This window comes from Mesocricetus auratus, unplaced genomic scaffold, assembly GCF_017639785.1.
Source record: "Mesocricetus auratus isolate SY011 unplaced genomic scaffold, BCM_Maur_2.0 Super-Scaffold_100025, whole genome shotgun sequence".
NCBI lineage: Eukaryota > Metazoa > Chordata > Mammalia > Rodentia > Cricetidae > Mesocricetus > Mesocricetus auratus.
This window is the reverse complement of record NW_024429206.1, coordinates 24,526,485-24,546,671: the sequence shown is the minus strand read 5'-3', so window position 1 is coordinate 24,546,671 and position 20,187 is coordinate 24,526,485. Positions and strand designations below refer to the sequence as shown.

Here is a 20,187-nt window from a genome sequence, read left to right as displayed (position 1 = left end):
GACAGCCAGGGCTATACAGGGAAATCCTGTCTCGGGAAAAAAAAAATGTGTGTGTGTGTGTGTGTGTGTGTGTGTGTGTGTGTACATCCAAAAACATCCTGTGGGCATCAGTTCCTTTCACTGTGTGAGTCCTGGGGAATCAAACTCAGGCTGTCAGGCTTTGCGGCAAGCACCTTTACTCACTGAGCCATCTTGCTGGTCCTTAACTCAATTTTTGAGACTGCCCCCTAGAAAAAGCCCTTAACCAAGGTCAGGGACAGGAGCACTCTGATGCAGACTCACAGACCCGTGGAAAGATACGGGCATCTGTCCATCCGCCCCAACCAGAGACACAGGGCCTGTGTTATCCTGGGCCTCCTGCTGGGATACAGGGCTCATCCTGTCACCTCCTTCCCTAAAGATGACAGTGTCTGTGTGGCCCTTCCTTCCCGGTGCTGGCAGCAGCCTCCAGTCTTGACACCCCCATTTGCATCTGTTTTGGGCATTCAGCCGAGTCCTGCAGTTACTGTCTCACTGGAGGGAAATGAGGGTTTATTTATATCCGTGTGAGATGGTAGTCTGGGCCCACACATCTGGTTCCCATGGTGATGCATCTCATGCCAGAAAACAAAAACAACAAAAAAACAGTCTTTTAAAGCACCACGAGGTGGGGGCTGGCAGATGGCTCAGTTGGGAAAGTGCCTGCTGCAGAAAGGGCCTGAGTTCAGATCCCAAGCTGTAAGACAGACATGGTTACACACGTCCCTAACCCCTGCATCGACTGTACAAAGAAAAGACCTGCAGACCCCCAGAGCTCCCAGGTTCATTTAGAGACCCTGCTTCAGAAGGTGGGCCAGGCACCTTGGGGAGGCAGAGGCAAGTAGATCTCTGTGAGTTCAAGGCCAGCCTAGTCTACATAGAGAGTTCCAGGCTATGCAGGGCTACATAGTGAGAACGTGTCTCAGAAAAACAAAAGCAACAGCGATAAGAGCCCACAACAACAGTAAGAAGGTGGAGGGTGTGCTTTCATCACAAACATGAGGACCTGAGTTCAAATCCCCAGCACCCATGTAAAGCTGGGTATGGCCACATATGCCTGTAACCCTGGCATCGGGCGGATGGGACAGAGCCTCGAGGATCGTTGGGGCTTTCTGGCTGCCAGTCTACCTTCAGGTTCAGTGAGAGAGCCTGTGTCAAGTGAATCAGGCAGAGGGTCAGCAGGACACCCCGTGTCCTCTTCTGGCTTCTGGGCTTATGTACACACACACACACACACACACACACACACACACATCAAACTGTGACCTGCCTCTTCACACACACACACACACACACACACACACACACACACACACACACACACACACACACAGGTCCCAGCATCTTGTAGTATTGCTTTATGACCTCAGTTGCTTTACAGGTATACTGCCAGCTGTCAGCAAGTGCCATTAGAAATGGCAGTGTGGGATAGTGCTGTGTCGCAGTCCTATGCGTGTTTGGCGTGTGTCTGGGTGAGCGTGTGTTCTGAAGGGACCCCCTGCTCCTGGGGTGGAGTCCCGGGGAACGTCTGCATCAGTGAGCAGCCCAGGAAATGCATGCCGGGACCTCAGCTCTCAACTTTAAGGATGAGAGTGGAGTTAGCAAACAGGAAGCCCCCGGCCTCCCTCATCCTCTTTGCTGAGATAGGGCCACGGGGCACAGGATGCCCACTGGATGCCACTGTCCTCGCGTGGTGCTTAAGACAGCGTGTCACTGTGTAGCTCAGGCTAGCCTCCAGCTCCCAGCCCTCCTGCCTTGACCACTACACCTGGCTCAGACTATTGTCCTCTATTTCCCATGGACATCCTGAGAGGAAGGAGGCTTCCAGAAGGTTCTGCTCCTCCTCAACTACAGGATTCTAGGTAGTTTCTGGCTATGTGAGAACAGACCCTTTTGAAGTTTAAGCTTGGTCCCTGAGATCTCCTGATGCCTCCGTCTTCATAGCCAGCCTGGTGCACATCCATTTGCCTTTGTACATCCGTGTGTGTGTGTGTGTGTGTGTGTGTGTGTGTGAGAGAGAGAGAGAGAGAGAGAGAGAAAGGGGTGGGGCTGTGGATAGAACGAGGGACCTCCCATGTGTTAAGCAAATGCTCTACCACTGAGCCACATCCCAGCCCCTCACTGGGGGATTCTAGGCAGGTGCTCTACCACTGACCATATCCTTGGCTGCCAAAGCCCACCTCTGCCTCTTTTTCTGCCCACAGGAAGGTGGAGGACCTGCAGTTCCGAGTGGAAGAAGAATCCATCACCAAAGGAGACTTGGAGGTAAAGGGTGCAGTCCTCCCTGCTCACTTAGCACTGTGGGTGCAGTGCTTGGGTGGGAAATGGCCTTGGCATTCAGGCAGGCAGGCCTAGACCTCCTGGGGAGGCCTGGGTGACTCAACAGAAAAATGGGGAAGAGGCAAAGGCCCCCTTCCTTGGGGGAGTGGAGGAGGGGCAGGCCTTAGGACATCAGGTATTAGAAATGGGCCCAGCTGTGTTCCGGGAATCCAGGGGACACTGTTATTGGATGAAAGTAGGGTTGGGACAGACTGAGGTCACTGACATTTTAGGTCTTTATCTAACAACGTGGGCACCAGACTCCTGGGATCATAGACACAGGCCTGGCTAGAAGGAGCAGTTGGGATCACAGACTTTACAGATGGCAAAGCCAGGGCTCACTGCCTGGGGCTGTGTAGCACTTGGCAGGGGCTTGCGTAGCCTTCAGAAGCTCTCGCTGCTGTCTCCAGCACCACAGAAGCCAGGCGTAGTGGCACACGCGTGTTACCATAGCACCGGGTGGTGAAAGGAGGAGGATCGAGTCCAAGGTCATCCTCAGCTGTCTAGTGAGTTTAAGGCTAGCCTGGGCTACATGAAACAAACAGACAAAAAAAGCACCAGAGCTCAACAAGGTAGAGACTCTCCCAGTGCTGTAAGCCACTAGCAAGTGTGGGCACTAGAGACGGTAGCTGTCGGATCCTGGTCCAGCCTGTTCCCTCTCCAAGTTGCCTCCTTGTAAACACTGTGTGGACACAGCCGGGATTATCCCGAGTCAGTAAACACACTGTGCTGAGTTAGGGGTCATCTAGCCCTGCCCCTAAGCCTGTAGAGGCCTCTGGGGTCGGCAGACCACCCTTGGCCAGCTTTCCTGTTGTGTCTCTTGATGGTCCCTTGCAAAGGAAAGAGATAGAACTTCCGGCGTGGCCAAGTGGGACAGCGAGCTGAACTCTTTCTGCCGTGTTTCTGGCCTGTCTGGATGGAAAACACTTCCCTTTGACAGCCCTCAGCCTCCTCCACTGTAAAATGAGACAGTCGAAATCCATTACAGGTAGTCAGGCCCTAGTGTCCATCCCTGCGGGGTTTAACTATAGCTGAGACCCTGTGGTCTGCATTTGTGACCAACCCCAAGTCCCTGAAGGACCTTAGAAGTCCCAGCCATAGGACATTTCTCATTTCAACTCAACATTGGTCTGGGCTTGGTGGTACCCTAGCTTTCTAGAGTGGCTGAAGGAAGATGATTGCACGTTCAGGGCTAGCCTGGGCTACATACCAAGTGCAAATCAACCTGCCTTTCTTAGCAAGACCCTGCTAAGAGAAACGTCAGAAGGCAGCTGGAGACGTAGCTCAGCTGGCAGACTGCTTGCCTAGCTTGTGTGGAGTCTGGGGCTCAGATCTCAGCGCGGTAGCAACCCTAGTATAGGGAGGCAGAGGCCGGAGACTAGACAGGAAAGTCATCCTTGGCTACATGGCAAATGCAAGGCCAGTCTGGTCCGTGTATGGAGTTGTAAGCCAGGCAGGACCGCACAGTAAGACCCCATCTTTTAAAAACCACAACAAAAACTGGTGTCACACGCCTGTAATCCCAGACCCCAGGAAGTAGAAGCAGGAAGATCAAGAGTTCAGGGCCAGCCTCAGCTATGCTGTGGGTGTGAGGGCAGCCTGGAATAGATGGATAAACGAGACCCCCAAAGAAAGGACGGGGGAAGGGGAGGGGAAGGGAAGGGAAAGAGACGAGGCTAGTGCCCTTACCCAGCCTGAAGCCATCGTGATTTGTGTTTTTGTTACAGCCAAAGGGAGACAGGACAGGTGGTTGTGGCTGGTTTATCTGATGGGCAGCCCCCCCCCTGCAGAGGACAGATGGGTGGGCTTGGGCTTGTGGGGGGATGGGGGCTGCCAGAACTGAGTCCCCTCCACCTCCTTCCATCAGCAGAGGCTTAGACCATGAACGACCACAGGGAAATGCTCACGTGCACACCGCCCAGGGCCGGCAGTTCAAGGAGCTGGAGCCAGGGTGGTGCCCGGAGCTCACAGACCCTTAGTGACTCTGGGTCAGCCTGTCCGTCTGCCCCCTGTCTGTCTGTGTCTCTTACTGCATCTGCTCCCTGTTCCAACCTGCCAGGCATTACCACCCAGTCATCCCCTGGAGAGAGTCTGGTTGGTTCCAGGCCTGCCAGTAGGCTGGTGCCATTGAGGAAGGGGGCAGGGCAAACGGCAGCACAGCCAGGTTAGCCAGAAGGGCTGTCACATCCAGTTTTGAGCTTTTATTCTAAAGACGAAATTGTGACCAGAATGTGCTAAAGTCCAGTTTATCCCCACTCACTCTCGGCTTGGTTTAGGTTTTTTTTTTTTTTTTGAGACTGCCCAAGCTGGCCTGGAACTCAGAGTTGTCCTGCCTCAGCCTGCAGGCATCAGGCACCCATGCTGTTTTCCCCACCCATCTTCAAAGACAAACCAAGAGGCTATAGAGATTCTCAGTGGTTAAGAGCACTCACTACACTTCCAGAGAACCTAGGGTTCAGTTCCCAGATGGCTACAGCCTCCTGTATCTCCAGCGCTAAGGGTTCTAGTGCCCTCTTCTGACATCCATGGGGACCTGCACATATGCTCAAGGACACACACACACACTTTTTAGCTTTTTTTTTTAATCAAAACTAGCTGGGCAGTGGTGGCGAACACCTTTAAGCACTCAGGAGGCAGAGACAGGTGGATCTCAGCGAGTTCGAGGACAGCCTGGTCTTCAGAGTGAGTTCCAGGACAGCCAGGACTGTTACACAGAGAAACTCTGTCTGGAAAAAACAAAAACAAACAAACAATAACGTCAAAACTGGTGTCACAGAGGTGCTGAGAGCACTTGCTGTTATTGCAGAGGACCTAAGTTCAATTCCCAGCACCCACATGGTGGCGCCCAACCATCTGTAACCCCAGTTCCAGGAGATTATGCCTTCTAGCCTTCAAGGGCACTGCACATACATGGTAGTTTACATACATGCAGGCAATATACTTACACACATAAATACTGGCTCAGCAGTAGATATCTTACCTAGAAACCCACATTGGGGGGGCGTGGGGGCGCCTGGGAACATAACTCAGGAAAAGAACACCTGCATAGAACTCCCTAGTTAAGGGCCACGGTGAGAACAATCAACAGAGATCCTGAGTTTGCATCCCAAGCATTCTTAGAAACCGGCACTGTGCGTGTCTAGCCCTGTTGCCAAGGAGAAAGAGACAGACAGGATCCCTGGAGACAGCTGGTTGGCCTAGCCAGTGAGCTCCAGTTTCAGTGAGACCCCGTCTCTAAAAACAGGATGGAGACCTGGTACCCACCTCTGGTCTCCACATGACTATGAACACACAGGCACACACACCCACACATACCCACACGCATCCATACACGCAAAGTCAAAGTTGAAAGCCTGAACCCTGTCCTAAACAGAACCCCCCCCCTTGGTCCGGGTCACCCCGCCCTCTACTGTCTTCGTGGCTAAACTCATCACTGCTTGCTAGGCCCCCCTCTCCCTCCTCCTCTGCTGAGTGACCGGTATTAGGTTCCAATCTTTCTGTCCCCGAGGCTGGCCACTTCCTCCTGGCATCTGAACATTATCCCCAATGTCTAAGCCCTGCCCACCCCTTCAGACTTGCTGTAGGGTTGAGTCGTGTGTTTTATCTTGTGTTTCCTTCCCTAAGGGTGGGTTGCACCCTCCCTACCCTTCTGAGACAAACCTGGTCCCAGTGTGGTTTCCTAGGAGTACCCCGGGCGTGTTTCCTCCCCACCACCCTGCTTACTTGCAAATATCCACTACAGGCCAACCAGATGCCAACTCTGTGCCACCCAGAGAATGTCATGCTTTGTTCTCAAATGAAGCGGGTGTTGTAAAGAGGGGACAAAAGTGCCCTTGTGCTTAACAGAGACCAGGCGTCCTCTGCAGAGCCTGGGGAAGGGCGAGGAGGAGGGATGTCAGCTGAGCCAGGCTCCAGGAAGGGCAGTGGTGTTAGCCCAGCCCCCACCCAGGAGGTCTAACCAGGAGAATCAAGATGGCGTGAGTTGCATTAGGCAGGGGTAGTGGCAGGTACCTGTCATCCCAGCGCTAGGGAGGCTGAGGCAGGATTGCAGGTTCAAGGGCGTCCTGGATTACATACTGAGTTCCAGACCAAGCTGGGCATGGTACAGTCTTCATGCTTGAGAAGTGAGGGTCAGCCTTGGTAACATACTGAGCCCTGTCTCAGAAAACAAAACAAAACAAAAAGCCTAAACCAAACAAAATCAAGATGACTTGGAAAACCCTGTCCTGTTGGATCTTTTTTCCCCCTGAAGTTCCGGGATCATTCATTCATTCATTCATCCTGTGTACAGGGTGCTATAGCTTAGGGGTCAAACTGGAAATGAAGGCACATGCCCATACTTGGCAGGCTGCACAGCAGAACCTCGTTTCAAAAGGCCGAAAAGGAAAGCAGGTGTGGTGGCACACGGCTTTAGTCCCAGCACTCCGGGCAGAGGTGTGTGGGTAGTTTGTGAGCTCAAGGCCTATGGAGGGCTTTCAGGGCCAGCCAGAACTATATAGTGATGGAAAGGAAAAAAAGGTTGGCAAGATGGCCCGCAGGTAAAGGCACTTGCTGCCAAACCTGACAGCCTCAGTCTGATCCTTGGGACCCTCATTGGAAGGAGAGATCCAGCTCTGCAGCATGTCCTCTGACTGCCCTCATGGGCACAGCGGCGGGTGTGCATGCACACACACACATACACACACGGTGAATCGGTAAAAAGGCTGGGCATGGTGGCGCACACCTTTAATCCCAGCCCTCGGGAGGCAGAGGCAGGAGGATCTCTATGAGTTTGAAGCCAGCCTGGTCTACAGAGCAAGTTCTAGGACAGCCAGGACTGTTACACAGAGAAACCCTGCCTCAAAAAACCTTAAAGAAGTCCGCAGACTCCCAGAGTGGCAGCAGAGAAGGGCTGGACTTGAGAGCTTTGAGAGGAAACTGGGGTGGTTATTGCCACCACGTTACCAGAGGCTGGCAAGAGCTGGTTCTCACAACTTCCTCTGCCTTGAATATACTCACAGCTAGGCCACAATGAGGGGAGGGCACCCAGCCCCCCATGCACCCCACTTCTGAGATCCTCTCTCTCTTCCCCAAGCGACTCCAGCTCATGATCTATTTCACAGTCTTGTTCACTAAAGATGACGCCTCCTCTCTCTCTCTTTCTCTTTTTCTTTCTCACTCCCTTTCTTTCTTTCTCCGGCTTCCTGTTCCCCGTGCCCTCTTCCCCACACCCCTGCCCTCCTTGTCTGCCCCCCTATCCCTCTCCCCCCTGGGTGGAGCAGACCCAGACCCAGCTGGAACACGCGCGCATTGGGGAGTTGGAGCAGAGCCTGCTATTGGAGAAGGCGCAGGCCGAGCGGCTGCTTAGAGAATTAGCGGATAACAGGGTAAACCGCGCCCGCCTCTGCCACCCACCGCGCCCGCCACTGCCACCCACCTGGCCAGCGCCGTGGCCCCTCGCCCTCGAGACCCCCTTTGCCTCTTCTCTCAACGTGATGGCTGCTCTCCCTTTTTAGAGTTTCCTCCCGCACTCCCCTCTGGGAGGGAAGTGGAGATTTCAAGTCAGGCTCGCTGCGCCGGCCGAGCGGTGCTCTTTGGGAAGGGGGTGTCCGTCCTCTGGGATTGCTGCCAAGTTCATGGCGCCTTGAGCGGAGGCATCTCTTTGAGACCATCCCCCGTGCCTCCTTCCTGTCCGTTGCCACAAAGAAGCCTCCTGGGAGTGGTCTTGGTTGTCTTGGGTGGACACGGGCTTCCTTGTCCATGCTGCTGAGGTCAGAGAATGGGAATACAGATCCAGGGTGCTCTAGCCTGGAGGGTCTTAGGGTGGCAGCAGAGGACCAAGCTGGAGGACCTGGGCTCAGGAAGTGAGGCTTTTTATATGTTGGGATATCCCCAAAGGACGTCAGTCTCCAAGGCTGAACATAGGCATGTAGTGTGTCACGGAGGTCCTGAGACGCTGCATTGGGAGAATGGTCCCGTTGGTGCTAGGGTGTGGTTCTGTGCCCCGCACTCCAGGCCCAGCTGGCCCCTCCACACTGTGTACATGTACTGTGCATATGTCCAGATGGCTGGCCAGACCAGCTCTAGCTCTGCTGGGAGGAGATTAACCAAGCAGCAAACATTGATCAGGAAAACCACCCTGCAGACAGATGGGCAGCTTGAGACAGGGGCTCAGTTTCTGAATAGTGGCCATAGCACTGTGCAGGGCATGTGGGTGTCTGGGGACACATGGGTTAGTGTGCACGTTGCCTGATGATCGTATGCACTCTGTGTGCCAAAACGCTACATGCAGGAAACTCGCTACATGGGTTAGCACCCTCAAGACAGGCTCAGCCGGAGTGCAAGTCAGAAAAGGCTTACCCAGCTGGGCACCATGGCGCATACCTGTAATCCCAGCACTTGGGAAGCTGAGGCAGGAGGATTGCTGATGATATAGCATTAGCTTCTAGAAAAATTCTAAACTCAGACTTCTCATGCACCAAAGGGTTCTAAGTCGCCTGAGCAACAAGGACGTTGTGGTTCACCCCCATCATTTGGGGGCGCCGTAGGACCCCCAGAGAAAAGCCAGTACCTAGCAAGGGATAGGCACCTTCCAGTCAGCCCACCGCCGCCCAATCGGGGCTGGCGTACGTACGTACGTATGTGCGTACCTATCCCCTGCGCGCAGCCTCAGCCCGTGACCTGTGCCCCTTTCTTGCACGACAGCTCACCACGGTGGCCGAGAAGTCTCGGGTGCTGCAGCTGGAAGAGGAGCTGAGCCTGCGGCGTGGGGAGATAGAGGAGCTGCAGCAGTGTCTCCTCCAGTCTGGGCCCCCACCCCAGGACCACCCCGAGGCCGCCGAGACCCTGCGGCTGCGGGAGCGGCTGCTGTCGGCCAGCGAGGAGCATCGGCGAGACAGCACCCTGCTCCAGGAGAAGTACGAGAAGATGCTGAAGACCTACCAGGCTGAGGTGGAGAAGCTCCGGGCGGCCAACGAGAAGTACGCGCAGGAGGTGGCGGACCTCAAGGCCAAGGTGCAGCAGGCCACGAGCGAGAACATGGGACTCATGGACAACTGGAAATCCAAGCTGGACTCTCTGGCCTCTGACCACCAGAAGTCCCTGGAGGACCTGAAAGCCACGCTGAACTCTGGCCCAGGCGCCCAGCAGAAGGAGATCGGGGAGCTGAAGGCGCTGGTGGAGGGCATCAGGATGGAGCACCAGCTGGAGCTGGGCAACCTGCAGGCCAAGCACGACCTGGAGACAGCCATGCACGGGAAGGAGAAGGAGGGCCTGCGGCAGAAGCTGCAGGAGGCCCAGGAGGAGCTGGCGGGGCTGCAGCAACAGTGGAGGGCCCAACTGGAGGGCCAGGCCAGCCAGCACCGGCTGCAGCTCCAGGAAGCCCGGGACCAGTGCCGTGACGCCCAGCTGCGCGTGCAGGAGCTGGAGGGGCTGGATGTGGAGTACCGGGGCCAGGCTCAGGCCATCGAGTTCCTCAAAGAGCAGATCTCGCTGGCCGAAAAGAAGATGTTAGATTATGAGATGCTGCAGAGGGCGGAGGCCCAGAGCAGGCAGGAGGCCGAGCGGCTGAGGGAAAAGCTGCTGGTGGCCGAGAATAGACTCCAGGCCGTCGAGTCCCTGTGCTCGGCCCAGCATAGCCACGTAGGCTGCACTCTGCCCCCGTGGGACTCAGATGGGGAGGGGCTGGGAGGGTGTGGCCCCTGTGTGCCAGGTGGGGAGCAAAGTATCTCAGGAGGGGTCTGGTGATCATTGGGTGGTCTGAGCCCACCCTGCCGGGCCTCCATAGACAGGCTTTGAGGGCCGCTGAAGCACCGTTTTGCCAGCCCCCCCCCCAACCCTGATTGGCTTAGACGCTTAGAGATCGCAGGTTCAAGGCCAGGCTCAGCAACTTAGTGAGATTCTGTGTCAAAGTTAAATTTTTAAAAATGGGCCAAGGGTGTGGCTAGACCACTAGCCTAGCATAAGTCCTCCCTTATGTCCGGGGTCCCTTCCCCAGTATGACAGAACAAACACATGGTCTATTGAGCTGGCCATCCAGTGTTTCCTGTTGCTCTTCTGGTACCCAGTACTCGAGTGTCACTCACTAAATGGGCATACATGCAGAGGGAAACTGTCCCTCCCAGGTCCTAGTCTTATCAAACACCTACCCAGGGAAGGCCACAGCCACCATGACCCATTTTGTTCCCAATCTAGAAATGCCCGGCTATCTCATCTTGCTCCAGCTAAGCATGCCTTGTTTGTCCTTGAGGGAGGCCAAGGAGTATGGAGAACCGTGTCCACTCCAGCAGGCCCAGAAGGATGCTTGAACTGGCTCCAAGCTTCACGTCTGCCGAGGCCTGCATCGGTCCATTTCAGGACTGATCGAGTCTGATTATGAACGGGCGTGCACATGTTGAGTAGCAGTGCCCACAGAGCCCCGAGGCTTCAGATCCCCGGAGCTGGAGTTCACTTGGCTGTGAGCCACCTGATTTGGGTGCTGGGAACCGCACTCGGGACCTCTGCAAGTGTCTGCACACTCTTAACTGCTGACCCTTGTCCCCAGCCTCCAACAGCTCCTTAAAACGACCTTACAAGGGGCCAGCTCGGGGCTTAGCTTTTAATTGAAGCACAACCTCTGCTGTGTGTCGTTTGGGAAATCAGTTGTCTGCAGCCTTTCTCTCGGGAAGAGACATTTCTTATTTGTTTGTCTGAGATGGGGTCTCAGGCTGGCCGCAAACTCACTCTGTAGCTGAGGGTAACCCTAAATTCCCGATCTCTTGCCTTTACCTCTCAAGTGCTGAGAGTACAGATGTGAGCCACCATATTCCACCTTGCTGATATGTATGTGTGTGTGCATGCACACATGTGCTTGGGATGCATATGTGTGGAGGCCAGAGATCAAGCTTGGGTACCATCTGCTTTGGTTTTTTTGACACATTAACTGGCCTGGAGGTGGGCTAGGCTGACCGTCATCCCAGCCAGCATTGCCTTGTCTCTGCTTCCCAGTGGTGGGATTGAAGGTGTATGCCACCACACCTGCTGTGCCCAGCTCTTTTATGTGGATTCTGGGACCCAAACTCAAACCCTATTGTTTTCAAGGCAAGGACTTTACCAACTGAGTCATCTACCCAGATCCTCAATTTTTCTTTCTCAATCAACTTTTTCTCCCTTGGCTTCTAGGTTTGCTATTAAATAAGTGTTGGGAAGAATGCATTTTAGGGAAGAACGCAGTTTAGGGATGTCCGCCAGGAGCTGGCCCTAGGCTCTGCTATATACATTGTATACATTCAGTGCTCGTTTTATTATTGGGGCATCCAGAGTAGTGTCCTGGAAATGACAAGAAAAGTTCCCAAAGCAGATCTCAGGAAAAGAGACACTGATTTAATATAATAATCATTCTTAACCTAGGAATTACCCATACCAGACATGGTGACCCAATACAGTAATTCTAGCCACTGGAGAGTTTGAGGTAGGATAACAAGCTTGAGGCTACAGAGTGAGTTGAAAGTCGGTTTGTTGCAACCTAATGAGTCGACGGTGAAAATTAAAAAGGGTTGGGCCCATGGCTCATCAGTAAAGAACCTGCCTAGAATCCCCCAGTGAGGGGCTGGGGTGTGACTCAGTGGTAGAGCACCTGCCTAGAATCCCCCAGTGAGGGGCTGGGGTGTGACTCAGTGGTAGAGCACCTGCCTAGAATCCCCAGTGAGGGGCTGGGGTGTGGCTCAGTGGTAGAGCACCTGCCTAGAATCCCCAGTGAGGGGCTGGGGTGTGGCTCAGTGGTAGAGCACCTGCTTAGAATCCCCTAGGGAGGGGCTGGGGGAGTGGTCTAAAGTACCTCCCTAATATGGAAAAGATCCAAGGGTCCATCCTCTGTTCCTTACTCCCCAAAACAGTGGTTTATGGGCTGCCCGGGAATCCTTTGAGGGTGCTCTTTCTCAGGAGAGTCCAAGTGCGTCTGCGCCACCTGCTGGCATATTGGGTCCCTGCACCCCCACTGTCCCTTCTCACAAGCAGAGGTGTAAGAGCTGGCCTGGGGAAGGAGGCAGGTGTGTCCCCTTACAGGACTGTCCTTTCAGGTGATCGAGCCCAGTGACCTCTCTGAGGAGAAGATCCGGATGAAGGAGACCGTGGAGGGTGAGTAGCCTCGGGTGGGAGTCCAGGCTTTGTGGAGCGGAGTCACGAGGTCTCGTCGGCTCCTCTTTGGGTCTCCTCCAGGAGAGGGTGTTCCGGAACCAGGGAAGGAGCAGGTGTCTCTGTCTCACAAAGCAGCTTCCTGTGGGCCTGAGAGGTAGCTCTGCGGGAAGAGACACTCGCTGCCAAGCCTGAGGAGTTGAGTTCCCCTTCCCGGCTGGCACACGGTTAGAAGGAGAGAATCGACTCTTCCACGTTGCCCTCCGACCTACAAATTGCTCCACCTATAATCTGTGGCGTACACGCACAGATTATACGCAATAAGACAACAGAACAGGCGGAATCTGTGAACACAAGCTGAAGGGTCTCTGTCTGGGATAGTTAAAGAAATGGGAGCTGGAGGGCATAGGCTAGCATTGAGAGCCGCAGGAGCTTCCGTCTCCAAATGGTGAACAGTTTTGGTTTTTTGCTAAGTTTATTTATTGTGCAGACAGTATTCTGCCTGCATGTGTGTCTGCCTGACACCAGAAGAGGGAGCCAGATCTCATCACAGATGGTTGTGAGCCACCATGTGGTTGCTGGGAACTGAACTCAGGACCTCTGGAAGAGCAGTCAGAGCTCTTAACCTCTGAGCCATCTCTCCAGTCCCTGGTGAACAGTTCTTACCTTTGTGGCAATTTGCTCCAGAAAACTTAGAAAACGGGGTGTGAAATAGGATGGGATTGTAAATGACAGAAGCCTCTCTGCCTGCTGCTGGCTCCTGTATCTTGTTTGTTTGTTTGCCTTGTTTTTTAAAGTTAGATATAAACTATCCAGGAATTGTGGTAGGAGCTTATAGTCCCAGCACTAGGGAGGCTGAGGCAAGATTGCCATGAGTTAAAGGCTAGCCTGGGCTACATATGGAGTCCCTGTCTCAAAAAATAGTTATGTGGTGGGAGAGTGGGGGAGGAGGGGAGGGAGAGGGAGCTGGGATTGACATGTGAAGCAAGCTTGTTTCTAACTTAAATTTTTAAAAAAGGAAGAAAAATAAACACAGAACAAAAAAAAATTATGTGATGGGGCCGGAGAGACAGCTCAGAGGTTAAGAGCACTGACTGCTCTTCCAGGGGTCCTGAGTTCAATTCCCAGCAACCACATGGTGGCTCACAACCATCTGTAATGAGATCTGGTGCCTCCTCCTGGTGTGCAGGCAAGCATGCAGGCAGAACACTGTATACATAATAAATCTTTAAAAAATAGTAATTATGTGAGATAGGACTCCCATGAGATCAAGTCTAGCCTGGGCTGCATATCAAGATGCTATTTCAAGAAAAGTAGGTATATGTTGGGGCTGCGGGTGTGGCTTGGTGGAGCGCTTGCCTGGCATTCGAGAATCCCTGGTTCCACCCCACCCCACCACCACATAAAACTGGGCTGGTGATGCATGTTTGTTTCTCTTTGGAAATGGAAGGAGGACAAACAGAAGTTCAAGGTTAACCCCAACCACGTAATATGCCAGAGGCCAGCCTGGGCTGTGTGAAAGTAATAGGTGATAAACTGATTAACCTGGGAGCCACCCATATGCTCCGACGCGTCTTCCTGGTGGGCTTGGGCAGCTGTCCCACACAGGTTCCTCTTGGAGGCTCTGTGGCCGCCATCCTTATTTCACTCTTGATGAGATGGAGAGCCATGTTCCCTAAACCACGCCCTGTTCCATCATCTTCCTCTGAGTGGGGACTCGGACAGTGAGGAAAGACCTTTGACACTAGAGGCTGAGCGTGACCCCTTTAGGACTCTCCCCCCTCCCCGGAGTTGACCCTCTGATGCTCATGTATCCCTGCCTTCTCTTTCTCTCCTAGGTCTGCAGGACAAGCTGAACAAGAGGGACAAAGAGGTGGCAGCCTTGACATCCCAGATGGACATGCTCAGGGCCCAAGTAAGTGGTAAGTCTCCCTCCCTAGGGCCAGATGTTGGGGGTTGGTGCAGCTGTGGCTCTGCAGGCCCAGCTGGGCTGGTGTGTCTGCTTGAGAGCTGTGCCTGGGCTCTGCTGAGTGACCAGATGTGCGGATGCGCTGCCCAGAGCCGACTGAGTTCATGCCCCCAGATCCCAAGTTTTCTCCATGGCCGTCGTGAAGACTGGAGTTTCTCACAGGCCTCTTCCATGCAGCCCCCAGTCCCCAGGAGAGAGAGGATGGCCTGTAGGAAGCCTCACATGGCGTTGCACACCTTTAATCCCAGCACTCGGGAGGCAGAGGCAGGAGGATCAGGGGGTTCAAGCCTGCATTGAAATGTAGGGACTCAGCCTGGGCTACATAAGACAGTCTTAAAAGAAATAGAATATAGAATGTGGGCCACAGCTGAAAGCAAAATACACAGAGAGGAACTGGGAGAGGCCAGGAGTACGGGATTGGTGACTCGGACTCATTGTTCAAAGCACCCTTGGCGTTGCTCCAGGAACCCCCCAAACTCCTGGGGCATGGTCCCCACCCCCTTTCTTCCAGCCCTGGTTACATTTACCCGGCCTCACAGGTCTTGAGAAAGGCTGTAGACTCTGGAAGCCCAAAGTGAAGTCTTTTTTTGTTTTGTTTTGTTTTTTTTGTTTGTTTTTGTTTGTTTTTTTGTTTTTCGAGACAGGGTTTCTCTGTAGCTTTGGAGGCTGTCCTGGAACTCACTTTGTAGACCAGGCTGGCCTCGAACTCACAGAGATCCACCTGCCTCTGCCTCCCGAGTGCTGGGATTAAAGGCGTGTGCCACCAACGCCCGGCCCAAAGTGAAGTCTTAGCCTCAGCTTTTTCCTTGTCTGGATAGCAGTGTAAAAAAAGACAGCCATGGTGACCTGCCTGCGTCCCCACCCCATAGAGTCAGGTACGTAGACATGGGCGTAAACTTCCAGGTCACAGTCCATCGCTGAAGGAAGTCAGGGCAGAAACTCAAGCAGGAACTTAGAGTAGACATCACAGGAAAGTTGCTCTCTGGCTTGTGTGTTGTTAGCTTTATGATACAGTCCGGTGCCACCTGTCTAGGGAATGGTGCTGCCCACAGTGGGCTGGGCCCACTTATATCAATTAACAATCAGAACAAAGACCCACAGATCAGCCTAATAAAGACAGTTAATTGCAACTCTCTTTTCAGTCGACTCTTAAGCTGTGTCCAGTTGACAGTCAATACTCACTTGGATGCTACCTTTTTCTTTTTTGAAAAAAATTCGGCAGGTCCTGAATTCCCATCATCGCTGAGAATGGCTTTGAACTTCTAACCCTCCTTCTGCCTCCCAAGTGCTACAATGACAACCACGTTTTCAGACCTGGCTTAAATGGGGATGGAACCCGGGGCGTCATGCGTGCTAGGCCTCGACTCTTCTTGGGTCTCTCTAGCCTAGGCTGGCTTTGAACTCACAGTGATCCTCCTGCCTCAGCCCCCCAGTGTTGGAATTATAAACCTGTGCTAACACTTGGCACGGCCGCCTCTCAGGGTGACATTACTGTCGTCTCCCCAGCCTGGCCCCACCTGAAGTGCTTGCGTCACAGCCATGTTTGGTATCGTTCCGGTTTAGGCAGTGCTGGGAATCGAACCCAGTGCCTCTGACATGCTGGGCCAGGCACTCTACCCGCTGAGCCACCCCCCCTTCCCATTTGTGTTTGAACACTTTCTTTGTGGCTTCCCCCCAGCCCTGGAGAACAAGTGCAAATCAGGAGAGAAGAAGATGGACTCAATCCTGAAGGAAAAGAGGCGTCTAGAGGCAGAGCTAGAGGCCGCGTCTCGGAAGACCCATGATGCCTCGGGGCAGCTGGTCCACATTAGCCAGGAGCTGCTACAGAAGGAGCGGTGAGTGGTTCAATAATCAGCTCCAATGAGGCTGCAGAGACCGAGCCTCCCTCCCTCCTTCCCTCCTCCCTCCCTCCTTCCCTCCTTCCCTCCTCCCTCCCTCCTCCCTCCCTCCCACCCTCCCCCCTCCCTCCCTTCCCCCAAGTGCTGGGATCAAAGGTGTGCGCCACCACTGCCTGACATCTTTTTAATCTTTTTAGATGTGTTTATTGTATGTATATGAGTGTTTTGCCTACATGTACATCTGTGTACCCCGTGTGTACCTGGTGCTTGTAGAGATCTATTTGTTTACTGTGTATACAGTGTTCTGCCTGCATGTATGTCTGCACACCAGAAGGGGGCGCCAGATCTCATTACAGGTGGTTGTGAGCCACCATGTGGTTGCTGGGAATTGAACTCAGGACCTCTGGAGGAACAGCCAGTGCTCTTAACCTCTGAGCCATCTCGCCAGCCCTCCTCCGACTTTGCAATACTTTCCTCGTTTTTATTCCTAACCCCAGACTGGTCGCCCAGCACGACAGTGTGCGCCTGTGATCCCATCACTCAAGGGATTACCTGGGGCTGAGGGAGGTGGCCCCTGACTGCCATGCACGGCATCCCGAGTTCCATGGGCAGCCACATACACCAGTCGTAGTCGTCAAACCTGGGAGGGACAGCAGGAGGGGGTCAGGGGTTCAAGGTCCTACATAGGGAGTTGGAGGCCAGCCGAGGCTACACGAAACCCTGTCTCAAAACAAGACAAACAAAAAAAAATCTTTAAAAAAAAAGTTCCGAGACTTGGGAGATGGCTGCTCTTCCAGATGGTCCCAGTTTGACTCCCGGCACCTATATGGTGGCTCACAAACATCCACGCCTCCAGTTCCACAGGGATCCGACACAGGCTTCTGGCCTCTGGGAACACAAAGTATGCACAGGGTCCACAGACATACCTGAACACCAAAACACCCGTACACACAAAAAAAACGTATAACAAAAATAAGTAAGCTTTTTAAAACAAACAGACGAAACTCTTAAGAACAGCCGAGGGGCTGGAGAGATGGCTCAGAGGTTAAGAGCACCGGCTGCTCTTCCAGGGGTCCTGAGTTCATTTCCCAGCAACCACATGGTGGCTCACAACCATCCATAATGAGATCTGGCGCCCTCTTCTGGTGTGCAAACATACATGGAGGCAGGATGTTGTATTCATAATAAATAAATCTTAAAAAAAAAAAAGAACAGCCGAGGCCTCTTGATGACCGGGCGTCCAGAGGCTGTCCCTCTGGGGTGTGGCAGACTCTGGCCACATCCTTGGAGCTTGTATCTAGTGCACCATTGCCTTGTGGCTGGCGCCCCCTGGTGGTCATGGGCCTCCGGGCACATGGCTCACGCTATGGGGGTTAGGTGCACACTGACGCCGTTTCTGTGACCGTCCGCCCTTGCTAGGAGTCTGAACGAGCTGAGGGTGCTGCTGTTAGAAGCCAATCGCCACTCCCCAGGGCCCGAGAGAGACCTGAGCCGTGAGGTGCACAAGGCCGAATGGCGGATAAAGGAACAAAAACTGAAAGATGACATCCGGGGCTTGCGCGAGAAGCTGGCGGGGCTGGTACGTGCGAGCGAGGGGTGGGGGGAGGGGAAGGGGTTCCAAGGCTGTCCTGCTGCCAGGCCAGGGAGACCAGGGGCCTCCCGACATCACAGAGCAGGCAGAAAACCCAGCCCTCCAGGATCTCAAACAGAGAGACTGGTGGCCGGGCGCCAGAGGGCTCTAAAGTTCCTTCCTCATGGGCAGCCGAGTGGCCATGGGTGGGGATGGAGACAGCTGGTGACATTGGCGGCTCGGGACGGAACTGGTCCCAACCCTTCCCCTTTTCACTGGTGTCTGCAGCCCCGGCCACCCCTGGCCGTCTTTGGCGTGTGGATTGGGTGGCACTTTGGATTGCAGGGGTTAGCTGGGCTGTTTCTGGCCCTGGAGGAATCCACAGGGCGGAGAGGACGGTGAATCAAGAAAGCAGAGCTGGGGAACGGGCTCAGTTGGTGCTTGAATGAAGTGTGGCTTCTGCCACCAGCACCATACGAAACCAATGGAGTGGCCTGTACCTGTAACCCCGGCACTGGGGAGGGAGTGTGCAAGGCTATCCTCAGCTGCATAGCAAGTCTACACGAGGTCCAGAAAACAAAGAGCTCTTTAAGCACGTGGGACCCATCCAGTTTCGTGGCTGGCCCTAGGTATGGATGGCAGTTCTCGGGCCCAGCTGCCAGCGTTCTAGTCCAGTGTCTGGCCTGGTTAGATGCACCCCAGGGCACTTGTGACCTGTGTGGCTCTGTGACACAGGAGGGAATGAGGTGGGCTTTCCAGAGCTCTGGGGCTCCAGGCTGGTGGACCAGCCCTGTGCAGGGAAGAGCGTAGTCAAAAGTTGGAAGCCGCATGAAAAGCGTGGGCCGTGGTGCCATGGTGAGGTTTGCACAGATGTTCCGAGCTTGGCCTAAAGTCCTAGGTTAGAGCCAGAGGAGGCTGGGCCGGCCAGAGTGGAGTGTGTGGACGCTCGTAAGGGGCCAGGGACAGCTGGGAGGAGTGTCGTGTGGGTTGGGAGTGAGAGAGGAATTCTGGGTGGGTGTCAGTTGACTCTGTGGCTTAGCTGGAAGAGCACTCAGGAAGACTGGGTTGGGAGGTGTTAAGTCTAGGGCTTGGGGAGGGAGGGCCATGTAAAGCCCAGGCTCCACTCAGAAGGGAGGTGGGGCCTGAGAAGTTTCCAGCTAGCACCCACACAGGCAGGTCACACGCCCACGCCTCCATCCTTCCAGGACAAGGAGAAGTCCCTGTCAGAGCAGAGACGCTACTCCCTCATTGATCCGGCCTCAGCACCCGAGCTCCTGCGGCTGCAGCACCAGTTGGTGAGCACGGAGGATGCCCTGCGGGACGCGCTGGACCAAGCCCAGCAGGTGGAGAGGCTGGTGGAGGCTCTTAGGGGCTGCTCAGACAGGACGCTGGTGAGCACACGGGGCTGCAGCCTCAGGAACCCCCCATCAAGGGAAGGGTGGCCAGGTCCAGGAACCCCAGTCCCAAACGGGAGGCAGCTCCATCCTGGGGACCCCAGTCTGACAAGGGAGAGTGGCCCATCACTGAACACTGCCAGCCTGCCCCCTGCCCCCTCTGCCCCCAAGTCTGAAGGACGATGGCCCCATCCTAAGAACTCAAATCTGAAAAAGTAGGCGAGCAAGGGCTTGCTTCTGAGCCAGGCTGGTCCCATTGGGGAACTCTGCCGCCCCCTTGTGGTTACATGTGGAACTGCATCCAGGCCGCCTGCTCAGCAGCTCCTCCCCTTCCGATCCCTCACAGACCATCAGCAATTCCGGTTCAGCCAATGGTATCCACCAGCCAGACAAGACCCACAAACAGGAGGTAAGCGCGCCAGCCGTCTAGGTCGCCCAAGCCAGCGGGGCTGTGAGAAAACGCTCAGAAGTCACTAAGTACACAAAGGAACAAGAAAACTCTGTGTGTGTGTGTGTGTGTGTGTGTGTGTGTGTGTGTGTGTGTGTGTGTGTGTGTGTGTCTCCCCTGTAACAGCGGGGATGCTTGCTTATGGAGCTTCTAGTTCTAGTCTATACCATCCAGGAATGATCCTGCTTTCCTGGGACTGGAACCCAGGACCTTAGCATTGACCACGCCCCCAGACCCCCACTGGGGGATTCTAGGCAAGCGCTGTACTGCTGAGCCACACCCCAGCCCTTGGTTTTGGGAGACAGAGTGCCCCAGTTTCCCATCTTTCCCCAGCATCCACCCAGATTATTGCAAGCACCCTTGATGGACTTAGACCTGGTCTAGGAGCATCCTTGTCCCCAAGCAGCTCTGTGACCCCGGCAGGGGAGGCTGGAGTGGAGAGGAGCTAGCTTGTTCCTTGACCTTCCTTCCAGCTGTTCCGCATTTAACAAGGGTTGGGCTTGGGAACAAGGACCTTGAATACCATCCCTAGCTGAGGACAG

The 20,187-nt window shown here is 54.4% G+C and overlaps 1 protein-coding gene and 1 long non-coding RNA gene across 2 annotated transcripts in view; one reads left to right on the top strand and one right to left on the bottom strand.

Moving 5' to 3' along the window:
• The window catches only part of Clip2 (CAP-Gly domain containing linker protein 2), a 59,867-nt gene that overhangs the window by 37,781 nt on the left and 1,899 nt on the right, over window positions 1-20,187 (top strand). The window contains 9 exon segments of the mRNA XM_040731095.1: window positions 2,223-2,283; window positions 7,599-7,703; window positions 9,022-9,957; window positions 12,372-12,429; window positions 14,265-14,348; window positions 16,074-16,230; window positions 17,653-17,812; window positions 19,009-19,194; window positions 19,544-19,606. Of these exon segments, the coding sequence (XP_040587029.1) occupies window positions 2,223-2,283; window positions 7,599-7,703; window positions 9,022-9,957; window positions 12,372-12,429; window positions 14,265-14,348; window positions 16,074-16,230; window positions 17,653-17,812; window positions 19,009-19,194; window positions 19,544-19,606 (1,810 nt within the window).
• LOC121133905 lies at window positions 5,748-8,096 on the bottom strand. Its single transcript, XR_005870919.1, has 3 exons — window positions 7,754-8,096; window positions 6,349-6,492; window positions 5,748-6,206 (listed from the first exon to the last, which is right to left on the bottom strand). It is a non-coding gene; the product is annotated as an uncharacterized LOC121133905 (long non-coding RNA).